This window comes from Meles meles, chromosome 19, assembly GCF_922984935.1.
Source record: "Meles meles chromosome 19, mMelMel3.1 paternal haplotype, whole genome shotgun sequence".
NCBI lineage: Eukaryota > Metazoa > Chordata > Mammalia > Carnivora > Mustelidae > Meles > Meles meles.
Genome location: NC_060084.1, coordinates 13,172,356 through 13,187,303, shown reverse-complemented (window position 1 = coordinate 13,187,303; position 14,948 = coordinate 13,172,356). Strand labels below are relative to the sequence as shown.

Sequence of the window (14,948 nt, the reverse complement as noted above, 5' to 3'; positions counted from 1 at the left end):
TGTTTGCAAATATTTTTGCTTTCCTGTTTAGGTATCTTATCTATTCATGATAGAGTAGTTTTATGTTCTTTCCACAAAATGCATGTTTTCTAAGCATGCCATCAACTCTTTGAGCTACCCCAAATCCGCCCAGTAAATCCGTTTTCTGTTTAAGTTAGCCAGAGTTGGTTTCTGTTGTTTGCAACTGGGAACCCTGGGGGTTGCAATGAGAAAGGATGTAATTGAACTTGTGGTCACATTGTATTAAATCAAAATCTTCAGGGAGATGCCCTGACAAGCGTCCATTCTAAAAAAAAACAATGCACAGTCCAAAGGTGAGGACCACTCTTTCAGTTAACATGATTGCCAATGTGGTAGAGCAATGGATATATTGTGAGATTTTGGAGTAGAAAACCCAGGGTCTGCTCTTACTCTGATCACTTTAAGAGTCAATGCACAGAAACAATATCTCAAGGGAAATTATTTTAAAAAATCATATTCTTTTCATTGAAATAATGATTGAATTAATGGTTAAGCTTATAAATGGTTAGGTTCTTATAAATTATAAAAAATAAAATGTTCCTTATATGTCTGTTGCCCCCATTAGAATGTGAGTTTCTCAAAAGCAAGGGTTGTATCTGTTTTCATTTCTATTTTCCCCACATCAAATATAGTGCCCAGAAGAATTAAGTGCTCAATAAATGTTTATAGGATGCCTAACCAACAGTATATCACAAGGCAAAGCTACAACTATAAACCTATACAATAATTTAAAATAAAAAAAATGGTCCTAGTACTATAAAATAGGCATAATGTTTTTATGCTAATAAAAGGAGTTGCAGTGTGCTATAAAATATACAGAGAATATAAACCATTACTCTTCAAGTTTATTGCAGATTTGACCTGAAACTCTTGTAGGTACCAGAATAATTCTGACTATTAAAGTGGGATTAATTTTGGAAGGTGAAATAGGAAAGATGAAGAAGCAGTCTCAAAATCCAAAACCTTATGTCAGGAATCAGTTAATAAGAAAGTGTCTGAAGAAAATATACTAATATTAAATTCCATATTTAATATAACAGAGCCAGTATTTAGCCTTCTGCTAAAATATCGATTTGTAAGGATGGAAAAGTTTTAGTTCTCAAGAGCAGTTTATAGTGGGTTGAACAAAAAACTCAAAATCTTTTTTGTGGCTCATGATTTTTCTTGAACCCAAGTTTCCTCCCTAATCAAGCATTCGGTATTAATGGGGCTATTATATCAAAACCAAATATTTTGGTAGACAGAGCTAGCTCTATGCCCTTGAGAAACAATGCCTTTTTACCTCTTTGTTAAGAGTATTTTCTGATACTTGATATTTTCTGGCCGGTTCAGCCTGACTGCCTGTAGTAAAATGAAGTACAAAATCAAATTATAGACAATGTTTAAGTGCCAGAACTTAACACTCTACCCAATTAACATCTGATTTATTGAGAAAGCTTAGGCAGCTCTAAGTAGCAATTGTTGTCCCCGGTGTTTTGTTTTTTTGACTACTGAAGAAATTTAGTGTAATATAAACCCAACAGTGAGCACAACAGAAAAGTATCTGTTACTTCTGTACAGAATTTGGATTTCTGGAGGTCCTAGAGAAGGGTCTCTTTGTCCATAGAAAATTAGCTTAGGTTCTACTGTCCAATACCATCCAATTCATTTCAAAACTGTTCTTTTCGCTACCAAGAAATGTTTGAAAAGAAAATGAAAGCGCCATGTAGGAAGAAAAAATATTAGGACCCAGGGAGGCAAAAAAGAAGAAAATATTACAACATTGTTCCCAAAGTCAGGAAACTGGGCCCACTTCTCAGTTCTTAAGATTCTTACCGACACCATCAGGGACCAAAAGGAACTTTTAAGACTGTGAGCCTTACTTTGGATCTCCTACCTTCATCTCAGGAAGCAGAGATTCTTGGGATGCTAAAAGTCTGCTCCTTTTCTGTTCCACCAAAATGTTGTAAAGGTGACATAATGATTACAGATATTTTTATTTCCCTCTGAAAGGTGGTTGTAATTCAATCCACAACCTCTTCTGAGAGGCTTCTTTGAGTAAAGAACTGTGCATAGGGTGAGAGACACAAAGATGTATCTCTTCAGGTGGCTTCAATGTTCAGGCATGGTTTGGGGAGGCAGAGAGAACTTGAACTTGCAGGCAGGCTTCTAACCCTGCTCCATGGCTACTTCATTGGGTAACTTCGAGCCAGTTTCCTGCCCTTTTAGAGCATCTGTTTTCTCATATCTAAAGTGGAAATAACAATACCTCCTTTCTGCAGATTTTCCCCAGGATTAAGAGGATTGGCGTACAGAAGGGACCCAACATAATTAGGGCCCGGTGTGGAGTTCATGCTCATGGCAGCTTATTTGCTTTCCCTTTCGTGTTGTCTCAGGAGTCTGTAGCAACAGACAGGAGCAGGTGTGAAAACTGACTCTAGTACAAGGTGAACTGAAGTGAGAAGTAAAAAGAAAGTTCGAGCCTCTGAGGAAGAAGACTTTGTTAACAAGACAGAATCCAGGAAGATTCTAGTTAAGAGGTGCCTTTGAGTCTGGGCAGTGATAAGTGACTTTGGAGGCAGCAGGACCTGTGGAAAATGATAAGTATTCTTGTGGGAGCCTAGCAGCTGGGGAATGTCTGTGTAGGAGGCGCGGTCTGGTTGGAACAGAGAGAGGGGGCGGGCGATGCTAGGTGAGGTTATGGTGAAGGGAGCAGAGCCCTCCCACCCTTTCCCTCTCCAGCTGATTTGGAATGTGACAGATAACGTGGGACATTTGGGCAGATGTATGTGTTTAATGAAAATGTAAATCTGGTTGAGAGCAGATTGTGTGGAACCTCAAATGCTTAGGACTTTGAGCTTTATTAGGTACATTATGAGGACCACTGAAAGTGTTGAGATGCATGTGTTAGGACCTGTAGATGTTTTTTTACAGTATCCCTAGAGCAGTGTGAAGGACTGAGAGGAGAATAATAAAAACTTGACTTCATCTAAACACCCAAGATCATCCTCAGGCTCATCATCCATGTAGAGGCTGCCAGTGATGGAGATAACAGAAATAATAATAAACATTAGTTTAGCACTGCCTAGTGCCAGGCTTTGGTCTCAGCACTTTACCTGTGTCTGCTCCTTTGGTCCTCCTGACGACCCTACTGAGTAGGTGCTGTCTTTATCCTCATCTTATAGACCAGGAGACCGAAGCTTCAGTGACTTGCCCCAAGGTCATGGCAGAGCTGAGTCTGGACCTTTTCCAGCTGGCTTCAGGCTAGGGACCACTACCCCCATAGAGCCTCTACACAGTGCCTGCGGTTCACTAGAGAGTTGGTGAAAAGGACAAGGGAATGGGAAGATAAAGAAGTGAACGTGGAGGGAGATCTAAATAGAGAGCCCCAGAGAAAAGAAACAGTTTCCCATGGTGGGAAGCACTGCAGAGAAGATCTCAGGTCCATGTCCTACCCTCACCATGGCTTTGTACCCTCACACAAGCTTAGACTTTCAGACATTAAGTTCATTACCTAAGGGAAGATTTCAGGGATGAAACTAAAAAACAGTTGTGATAGAAGTAAGTAATCAGAAACAAACGTAGCCTGCCAGATACCCTGTACAATGCATTACTTTGAAAAACTAGCAATTTAGAGAAGTGAAATGGACCATGAAAATAATTAAATGGGCTGGGTTTTCTATTTAGAAGGAGAACTCTGTAAGTTATTTAAGGTATCTCATGATCAGATCCAGCTTCTCTCTTACTACTTCCTTCCAGGGAAATGAAGTGAAACGATTTCCTGTTCCCAAAGCCACCCAACCACCCCATCATGTCTCCGTGCACAAATTCTATTTTCAAGGCATAGAACTTATCCCCAGTTTGCCTTTCTAAATGCTCTCCACCAAGTGTCCAGCTTGCTGTCACCCAGGAGGCTGACCTGCGTGGCATGGGTCAACAGGCACCCATCCCTTTGGCTTCTGATTGGGTTCAGCCAGTGGGAGTCCTAGCAGGTGACCAGACAAGAGGATGTAAAGTCGGGACACTTTCTCCCCTAGTGTCTTCCCTGTGAGGCCATCTGGGCTGACTGTCTTTCTTGACTAAAGGTCCTTGCTCCTTGGACAGCAGCGTTCTCATCGGACTCCTGTAGGTTTCAAAACCACTCCTTCTCCTTGGCTCTTCGGGCCTAGAGGTCATAACGGCTTAACTCTTTATAACCCTGGGGGATTGTATCATTTGTAGTTCCCCTTCTCCCTTCTGTTAAGCAGACCCTTTGTTAAACTGCCCTAAAGTCATCCTCATGTGATTGTGTGATCTTCGGGAGTCTCATAGAGTTTTCCATTATGAAACCTTCTCTTCACTTAACTATCACAAAACTTGTTTTTGTTTCTTTTTTTTTTTTATATCTTTGAAGGTATTTTTCTTCTGCAAATTATAGTATTTACAGACATGTTTTAGGGCTGACTACTGGAATCACTCCATGAATGTTAAAAGAATGGCTGAATGGCAAGGACACAAACGAGAATATTACTGTATCATTTAAGTTTCTCTTACACCTGCTGGTCTAGTACTGCTGTTCTAACCTTAAAAGCAAAGTTCTTTCATGTCAGGGGAGAAGTGTTCTTTACTTCTGGATCACCGAATTGTTCTAGTGCCTGCAGTGCTAGAACTGCCCTTCCTCCATAACCTCTCTTCCACTCTTGATGGGAATGCAAGCTGGTGCAGCCACTTTGGAAAAAAGTGTGGAGGTTCCTCAAAAAGTTAAAAATAGAGCTACCCTATGACCCAGTAATTGCACTACTGGGTATTTACCCCAAAGATACAGAGGTAGTGAAAAGAAGGGGTACATGCACCCCAATGTTCATAGCACCCGTGTGCATGACAGCCAAACTGTGGAAGGAGGCCAGATGCCCTTCAACAGATAAATGGTCCAAGAAGATGTGGTCCATAGACACAATGGAATATTACTCAGCCATCAGAAGGGATGAATACCCAGTTTTTGCATCAACATGGATGGAACTGGAGGAGATTATGCTGAATGAAATAAATCAAGCAGAGAAAGTCAGTTATCGTATGGCTTCACTTAATTTGTGGAACATAAGGAGTAGCAGGGAGGACATTAGGAGAAGGAAGGGAAAAATGAGGGAGGGGAAATCAGAGGGAAAGAAGAATTATGCGAGGCTATGGATCCGAGAAACAACCTGAGAGTTTTAGGGGGGGACGGGGGTGGGGGATGGGTGAGCCCAGTGATGGGTATTAAGGAGGTCCCATATTGCATGGAGCACTGGCTGTTGTACGCAAACAATGAATCATGGAACACTACATCAAACACTAATGATATACTGTATGGTGACTAACATAACAAAATAATAAGAAGAAAAGAGAAGAAAAAAAAAGAACTCCCCTATCCTTTCCTCCTCCTCTCACACCAGATAGGAATGGGCTCTGATAGTGTGTCTCGCCGTGTGCTGCAGGCCTTTCTCCGTGGAGCCATCTTCCGGAACTCTTAATGTGGGAGAGTCCATGCAGCTGGAAGTGGATTTTGAACCGCAGACTGTGGGCAGCCACAGCAAAAGGCTTATCGTGCATTACGACACAGGTATGCATCCTTCTTTGTTAAAAGTTCTACATGTTAAGAAAGGTCAGATGGAAAATACGGTGAAGCAAAATAGGAAATGGTTATTTTGGCTGCATTAAAGTAAGCTAAGATCCATAAGGTGAAGAACCAAAGAATGAATGCCTTCCACAGAAATAATGTTGAGCCAGAAATAAATCCCACCAGACTGGCTTCTCCAATGCTTGAAAGCCTGGCAAATAACAGCTCTCAGGAAGGAAACTACACCCTGAAGTCACACCGGTAGCTTAATTGTACTTATATGTAAATGGAACATGAAGGTAACTGAATACCCCATGGATTTTCCATTTGATTTATTACTGCAATTGTCTTAACATTTAAAAAATGTAAATCCCAGTTCAGAATGTCTCCTGTGTGCTGACCAGTCTATGTAAGATCCAGTTGCCTTCATCCTTAGAATGCACAACATCTTACTTAAATGTGGTTCTGTGTTTATTGCCACCAGCATTTTCTAAAATGCTTTAGTCTGCATAATAACAAAAATTATACATTGTTTTTGCTAGTATTTAATTGATGGTCATGTAAGCTGCACATACAGTAGGCAATCCTCCAAAGTTGGTTGTTAGAATAATATTTTACCATTGCCATTTATTATTTCATGATTTTTCTCATTTCCTTCTCGCTTGTTTTTTACCCATTTGTGTTTATTGACCCAGATTGTCTGCATCAGGAGGGCACTGTAGGCAGAAAACACAAGTACACAGCCAGGTTGAAAGAGCAACAAATGACATCTGGGTCACAGTTCAGAGTTGCTGCCTTTGTGGACACATCTCTGAGCAGGGCAGATCTAGTCCGTGCTTAAGGACCCGTCGTTAATTGGTCCAAGTTCCATGATGCCTGATGGAACAACGCAAACCCAGTGGTACGACCTGTGTATCTTATCTTTCAGTGTAAGTCAGGATTCACTGGCTACTAGCAAGGCAAACCTAACCCGAACTCCCTTAAGCAAAAAGGGGAGAGTTTTGACCCATATAACCCAGCAGAGAAAGGTAAAAAGCATAGCTTATAACACATCAGGAACATGAATGTTTCCAAAGTAGCTGTGCCATTTTACAGTCACATCAGCAAAGCATGAGACTTCCGATTGCTTCAGATCCTTGCTGATAAACGCAGTTGTTGTCTTCTTTTTTTTCCTGCTACCACATAGTGTTGTCTTGTTCATTTTAGACCTACTAGTAGTATAAAGCTGTGTCTTCTAGTGGTTTTAGTTTTCATCTAATGATTAATGATGTTGAGGACCTTTCCCTGTGCTTACTGGCCATTCATATATCTTTTTTAATGAAGTGTCTGTTCAAGTCTTTTGCTCATTTTTTATTGAGTTGTTTTTCTCTTTTAAGAGTACTTTGTAACTTAGTAACTTGGTATTCTGAACACTAATCACTTGTCAGATATATGTATCGTCAATGTGTTCTTCCAGTCTGTAGCTTCCCCCTTTTCATTTCCTTCATATTTCTTCAGCAGCAGAAATTTTAAATTTTGATTATGTTAATCTTATCAATGCTTTTCCTTTAAGATTAATGCTTTTTGCCTTCTTGCTAGGAAATCATCACCTTCTCAAGGATCACAAACATACTCTATGTTTACTTTTAAAAGAGTAATAGTTGTAGCTTCTTTGTTGAGATTAATGATTGATCTTTGATTTCATATTTGTATGAATATGTGTGAGGTAGGGACTGTGTTTAATTTCCCCCCCATATGGATTCTTGGCTCTTCTCCCTTCTATAATCTTATTCTGGAATTCCAATCAGTTACTCTGTTATTCTGTTCCTTAGTCTATTATTATTCTCATCTAAACCTTTTTTTTAAATAAGAGATTAACATTTTTGAAAAAGATTTATTTGAAAGAGAGAGAGAACATGAAAGTGGGAGTGTTGGCAAAGGAAGAGGGAGAGAATCTCAAGTAGACTCTTCACTGAGTGTGTAGCCCAATGTGGGCCTTGACCCTAGAACCCTGAGATCATGACCTGAGCTGAAACCAAAAGTCAGAAGCTTAACCAACCAACCAACCACCCAGATGCCCTGATTTTTTATTCCTTTAAACCTCTATTGTACTTTTTCCATTTCTTTGTCTTTGCAGAACTTCTCTGAATACTTTTTTCTCCTCTATTCAGTAATTCCCTCTTCCATGAAGTCTCATCTGCTGAGTTTTAATTTTTCAATAATAAGTATTTTCATTTCTGAAATTTTATTTGGTTCTTGATTCAATCTGTTCTTAAATCTGATTACTTTCTACTCTTTTATTCTTCAAGTTTCCCTTTTATTTCTTAAGTATGTTAAACATTGTCATTCTCATTCTGTTTCTGAGCATTTAAGTATATTAAATCTGCTTATTTAGTTAGTTTGCTTTTTATTAGTTCTGATGGTTTTCAACCACGATATCTGTGGGGGAGGAAGAATATGGTTTTCCTCCACTCTTCTAAGCTTTTGACTGGGCCCCCTGTAGCAAAGGACAGATTAAAAAGAGAAAAACATACACATTTATTTAACGTAAGTTTTCCTTAATGCATGCAGGCCAAATCCAGGAAGCCTGAGGGGTTCCACAAGATCAGCCAAGAAGGTCCTTGGCTTCACTAGGATGGAAATCAAATGGGAGCCCACAGGAAGTGAGAGCAGAGTTTATTGAAGATAGGGAGAGAGCAGACAGGGATGGAGATTCTGGGAGACTCAGAAAGGAAAAGACGGAGTCTTGTCTTTGTCAGGGTCTGGTATGCATATTCCCTCAGGCATCCAGGAACTGGTTAGAATGTAGAAGACAAAGGCCCAGGTTTTATTCCTTGGAGCCGGAGGGCCTTGGCATGGAGATATCTGGAGCCCTGGTCTGGAATGCGCACATGATGACTTCCTTAGGTCATTCTCACCTGGTTCTTCCTTAGATGTTATCTGTTCTAGAGAAATCATTAACTCCTTGTCCCTTACAAGGAGGATATACTGAGGGATGTGTTAAGTAGGGTGGGGGTCCAGGTGCTGGTAAGAACAGAAGCAGGAAAAGGAGCGAAAGCAGATTTTTACCGAGTCTTTCTCTTTGCCTATCTCCTCGAGGCATGCAAGCTTTCATAAGGAAATGAAGACCTGGAGGAGTGGTTAGATCTGAGTTGGTTTTTTTGTTTGTTTGTTTGTTTGTTTGTTTGTTTTTTGCTAGGTTTGATGAAGAGTAGAGAACTGTTGAGAGTAGAGAACTGACAAAAGACAGCCTGGGCACTACACTATTTCTTGCAGTTTTTCACTTTGATGTTCTTATTTTCTGATAGGGTTAGTGATGGATTTTAAAGTAGTTTAAAAACTATTTTTATCAACTATTTTAGTTATTTCAGTCTCCAGTTTAATTTGCTGCTTAAAACTGATTCTATGTCTTTTTTCACATCATTCAGCATGATTTATGGAGTAGTTCATCCTTTCCTACTGTTCTATAATGCTCTCTATGTAGTATAGTATGAATATGGTTTATCTCTCATGTATTTAGGTTTTCGCTAATTTCTCTCAGCAGTAGTGTTCTGGGTAGAAGCCTTGAACATTGTGGTTAGGTTTATTCCTTTATAGTCTTATTTTTTATGTTTATTATTTACATATTTATTACGTAATCTTCATTACATTTTTTATTGAGGTATAATCTAGATACAATAAGATGCACAGTTCTTCAGTGTACAGTTTGGTGAGTTTTGGCAAGACCTGTGTAATGACCACTCTGTTAAGGATAGAGAACATCCCTGGCTTCCATGCCCTTTCCAGTCAGACCCTCCATCCCCGTCCTAGACATTCTGCATCCTCTCACCCTATAGTCATGTTGCTTGTTCTTGGACTTGAAATAAATATGCCCAATAGAGTATATAGTCTCTTGTGTCTGGTTTCTTTCACTCAATATAATGTTTCGGAGATGTATTTATGTGGTTGTGTGTAGCAAACTCCTTTCTTTACCCGTGAGCAGTATCTCACTGTAGGCTTACCCATGGTTTATTTGTTCTCCTGTTACTATAACTTTAGTTTGTTTGAAGTTTGGGATTATTATGAATAAAGCTCGAATAACCATTCTTGTACAAGTTGTGTGTGTGTGTGTGTTTATTTTTCTTGGGTAAATGTTTAGGGGTAAGGTTGCTGGGTCATAGAGTAGGTATATGTTTTAACTTTCTGAGAAGCTTCCAAACAGTTTTCTAAAGTGGTTGAAACATTTTAAAGACCAACCACAGCACCGCCCCCCCCACCACCAAGCTAGGTGATAGATAGGTCTTCTGGTTACTCCACATTCTCATCAGCTCTGGGTTATTGTTGATCTTTTAATTTTAGTCATCCTAGCTGCAGAGTTATTATTAGCCAAATATAAACAAAAGCCTATATATTTTTCTTTTTTTAATATTTTGTTTTTAAATGGCATTTCTCCAGTGACTAATGATGTTGAATATCTTTTCATTTGCTTAGACCATTTTTATGTATTCTATTCTCAAGTATGTATTCAGAGTTTTTGCTTATTCTTTAGGAGGTTATTTGTCCTTTTGTTATTGACTCATGGTGGTTTTTTTTTCCCCTCCAATACAGGCTTGTCAGAAACAGTTATTGCAAATATCTCCTAAAAGCAGATTATCTTTCTAATTTTCTTACTAGTATCTTTTCACTAGCAAAAGAATTTAATTTTGATGAAGTACAGTTTATCACTTCCTTTATAGCTGGAATGGTATGTTTCTTCTAATTTTATTTTCTAAATTTTGGGGGCATATCAAAAAGGAGTTGTATTTTGTATATTGATCTTTTGTACCTTCAAACCTCGATAAATTAACTTATTGACTCCTACTTTATCTGTAGATGATTTTGGATTTTGTAGCTCATCTGCAAATAATGATAGTTTTATTCTTTCTCAGTCCTTAAGCCTTTTATTTCTTTTTTTTAAAGCTTTTTATTTATTTATTTATTTGACAGACAGAGATCACAAGGGGGGGGGGGGAGGCAGGCTCCCTGCTGTGCAGAGAACCTGATGCAGGACTTGATCCCAGGACCCTGAGATCATGACCTGAGCCGAAGGCAGAGGCTTAACCCACTGAGCCACCCAGGCACCCCAATCCTTTTATTTCTTATTCTTTCTTGTACAGCTAGACCTTTATCAGCGTTTAATGGAAATGATGACAGCAAACATCTTCCTCTTGCCCTCAGTCTCAGAGTGGAAGTTCTCACTGTTTCATCATTTAATATGATGCTCTTAATGGATACTCTCTTTCAGATTAAGAACATTTCCTTTCATCTCTACATTTCTAAGAACTTTAATATTGAATGGGTGTTGACTTTCATATATTACTTATGCATTTGTTGAGATGGTCATATATATTTCACTTTTGCATGCAATGACTTCTTCTTTGGTCTAAAAAAACAAATTGGTCTCATAAAACAAGTTGGGAATTATTCTACTTTTTCATTCTCCACAAGTATTGTCATTTCTAATATTCATATTATTTCTTCTTTAAGGGTTTGAAAAGTTCACTTTTCAAGCTATCTGGACCTAGATCCTTTTTGGGAGGTTTTTAGTTATTCAGTTTATTTAGTACATTTAGATCTACTAAGGTGTTTCTGTTTTGTTTCCTTGTGTAATTTTTAGTAAACTTTTTAAAGAAAATTTTCAGTTTAATCTAAAAATTTAAATTTGTTGGCATAGAATATTCATAATAACCCTAAGAGGGGAGGGGAGTTGGGGAATGAATGAGCCTGGTGGTGGTTATTAAGGAGGATACTTATCGCATGGAGCACTGGGTGTTATATGTAAACAGTGAATCTTGGAACACTACATGAAAAACTAGTGATTTGTTGTATGGTAACTAACATAACACAATAAAAATTTAAAAAACAAAACAAAAGAAAACAAAAAACCCTAAGCTTTGTGATATCTATAGGTTTTATAGCGGATCTCCTCTTTCATTATTGATATTGGTAATTTGTGTCTTCTCGCTTCCTTCCTTCCTCCCTCCCTTTCTTCCTTTCTTTTTTTATTCTTAAATATCAACAAATTCCTTTGTGTTGTTAGTGTTGATAGTGGGTGAAAGTGGAAAATATGAATGTTAATAAATTCAATCAATGATATATTTCTTCCATCTGGATCTCTATATCTTTGTGAGTTGTCATTTTCATTTATGTCAGCCCCTAAAATTAAGTATTGGAAAAAATGTGGCCTTAGAATTATGTTTGGATTACTTTATCACAAGGTGTTTTAAATCAGGAGTTTAAAAAAGAATGAAGCATAGTCAATTTTTGTTGGTAAACATAATTGTTGATAAACATACCAAATTATCTTTAAAATATCTTTCATCTTTAGCTCATTTTAAATATTTTGAATCATATTTTTAATGCATTTGACATATGAGTACTCTAGTACTCTAGTCCTAGTACTCTAGTACTCATATGTATGTATATGTATGTATATAATATAATTATAAATGAACAAGTGTACATAGGGTGGTGGTATTATGTCAAAAATTTTATTTGGTTGGGTTTTGAGACCAACAGTTTAGACTGATCCATAGCTCAATAGAATCAAAGCTTGAAAGAAGACTTAACTAATAATCAAATCTAGATTTTACAAATGAAAAACTGAAGCTTTAAGAAACCAAGTGAAAAAGAAAAAAAAAAAAAGAAAAGAAAAGAAACCAGGTGTCTTCCAAGTTTGCTTGAGTAGCAGAAGCACAATTAAAACCCAGGCTCAGACTGTAATCCCCTGTGCAGTGCTTTTTCCACCAGAGTAGATCATCTCTATAATCTCTCATGTCACTACCTAGATACTTTTACTCCCTAAATTTATTGACTGTGAAATGCAGCTCTCACTGGCCTTCAATCTGTATTTTAACTTTTGGGTAAGTATTTGAGTTGAAACCCATACTTAAATTTATAGTCGTGTGCTAAAGGAAACAAGTATTCGTGTATTAAAATTGAATCACCATGGCAAAGTTGACTGCCACACTGTGAAGTTCTGGCGTCAACTTTGGTTCACAGTCATTTTCTGAAGATGCACATAGAGGTAAGCTATCTTGTAGCATTTTTCTTTACATGAAGTGAACTGCTGATAAGAATATGCTTTCATCTTTATTGTGGGTTATCAATGACCGGAACCTATAACCTTTCATTAGTGAAGAACAGTAATGACTGTCTAAACACAATCATGGAGCTTTTCCAGGCAGCCATGATCATTGCCTTCTCATTTCACTAACTAAACATCTGATTGAATGTTCTGCAGCTGTTTCAAGTATGAATTGATTTGAGGAGGGAAATTTCGCTTGGATTTTTTTCATACTTCCTCAAACAATGTTCCAGAAGGAGGAACATTGATAATCCTCAGCAGGAAGTACTCAATCACATTTCTAACAGTTGTGTTTATGCCCTTCAGTTGCTGGTACTCCATTGGATAGAAATTCTTGGTTAAATGCAGCTAGGAGATTTTTCTTTTTCATCAGAGTTTGTACCAGTGCTCTAGAATCAAGGAGGTTGAGTGTAAATTTCACCAATATCTAATATTTTACTCATCAGTGTTTACCTGAACCAAAACTCTTCTGTGCTTTCTTCTGTATATGCCTTTCTGTGGTGAAACCAAGTTTGTTTAGGAAATTGATTTAACCACAGAAATGATTTTGTTGCCTTTTTATAACAGTCTGAAAGAGAAGAACTGAAGTAACTTGATACCTTTTACAAACCAATTCTTCCAGAGGAGATTAAGAACACAATTAGTCAAGACTACATTCTTTTTTTTTTTTTTTTAAGATTTTATTTATTTTTTTGACAGCACAAGTAGGCAGAGAGGCAGGCAGAGAGAGAGGAGGAAGCAGGCTCCCTGCTGAGCAGAGAGCCCAATGCGGGGCTCGATCCCAGGACCCTGAGATCATGACCTGAGCGGAAGGCAGAGGCTTAACCCACTGAGCCACCCAGGCGCCCCTCAAGACTACATTCTTAAAAACAAAATAGAACAAAACCAGAAACAAAACAGTTGAGTAAACTAATTCTATCATTTTCAATAAAACTGAGATGTGAGAATATTATTTGATTCTTAAAAGATAAATAAATGGTTAACTGCTTAAGTTTTGTACTTTTTAACTGGGTATTGAGAAACTTTACGTAATCTAGGGGTTCAAGGAGATACTAGTATTTAGAACAGGCTTTAAGGAAAAACATATTCTTATTAAATCTTTGGTTACTGGAATGAACCCTAAAAGTAAGAGCATAAAAGTGTTTTTTATTCAATGCCTGGTGAGGTTGCTGTCATCTTAGAGGTGACATTAACCACTGGCACAATCAGGAAATGGAGCTGATGCACTTACTCAGCATTTTTAAAGTATTATGTCTTTTACTGAAGAGGAGATATTTCAATTCAGGAGTCAGAAGTTGGCAAATAGGCTCTTTCCCCCCAAAGATATCATGATGTATTATTATTAAAGATAAAAGTAATCATAATATTAGTACTTCAAAGGACAACTTTATAGTCATTTATATATTGTACACTAATAAACCATAAAGAAGATCTTTTTTTTCCTCCTAAAGGCCAAGAAAGGAATACCAAAATAGAACATAACAAGTAATTGAGTGCAATTTGTTATCTCACAGTTGAAATTACTAAATAATATTTATCTGAATATACTGGTGCAGACCTCCCTGTATAAGCTTTGTTTCAGCTGTGTGATTATTATGATTAATTATAATCATAATTATAATTATGTGTGTGTGTGCTGCTATAATTAGAAAACCTAGCAAACATAGTTATGGTAGGGGCTCCTGGATGGCTCAGTGGGTTGAGCCTCTGCCTTTGGCTCAGGTCATGGGGATCAGGTCAGGGTCCTGGGATCGATCCCCATGTTAGGCTCTCTGCTCAGCAGGGGGCCTGCTTCCCTTTCTCTCTCTATCTCTGCCTGCTTCTCTGCCTACTTGTGATCTCTCTCTGTCAAATTAAAAAAAAATCTTAAAAACAAAATAAAACAGTTATGGTAAAAGAGTAAGTGTTTTAACGTGGCTTCAGAGGCAATGGAAACACTCCTTGACCATTTCCTTTTCTGCATTTCTTCTTCCATACCTTAGGATAGGGAATAGCACAAGTCTGGATGCACAGATGGTCGGGATTGTTTAGGAGATTGGAATGAGGTTTCTGTCAATTACATAGCAAGTGAAGACTTGAGTCATGAGGTGTTCACATTTAAAAGGACATTAGAGGACATCTCTTAACCCCATTATTTTATATTATTTAAAAAAAAATCTTTTGATGTATAGTTGACACATAATGTTATATTAGTTTCAGGTGTACAACATCGTGATTGGGCATTTATACACATCAGAAAACACTCGTGTAGTTGCCATCTGTCGCCATTCAAAATTAATGCAATACGAT

The 14,948-nt window shown here is 37.8% G+C and overlaps 1 protein-coding gene across 1 annotated transcript in view; it reads left to right on the top strand.

Annotated features, from left to right (window-relative positions):
• The window catches only part of HYDIN (HYDIN axonemal central pair apparatus protein), a 301,936-nt gene that overhangs the window by 28,671 nt on the left and 258,317 nt on the right, over nucleotides 1-14,948 (top strand). The window contains exon 6 of the mRNA XM_045986716.1: nucleotides 5,454-5,578. Coding sequence (XP_045842672.1) covers nucleotides 5,454-5,578 — 125 coding nt within the window. The remainder of the gene's footprint in view (nucleotides 1-5,453; nucleotides 5,579-14,948) is intronic.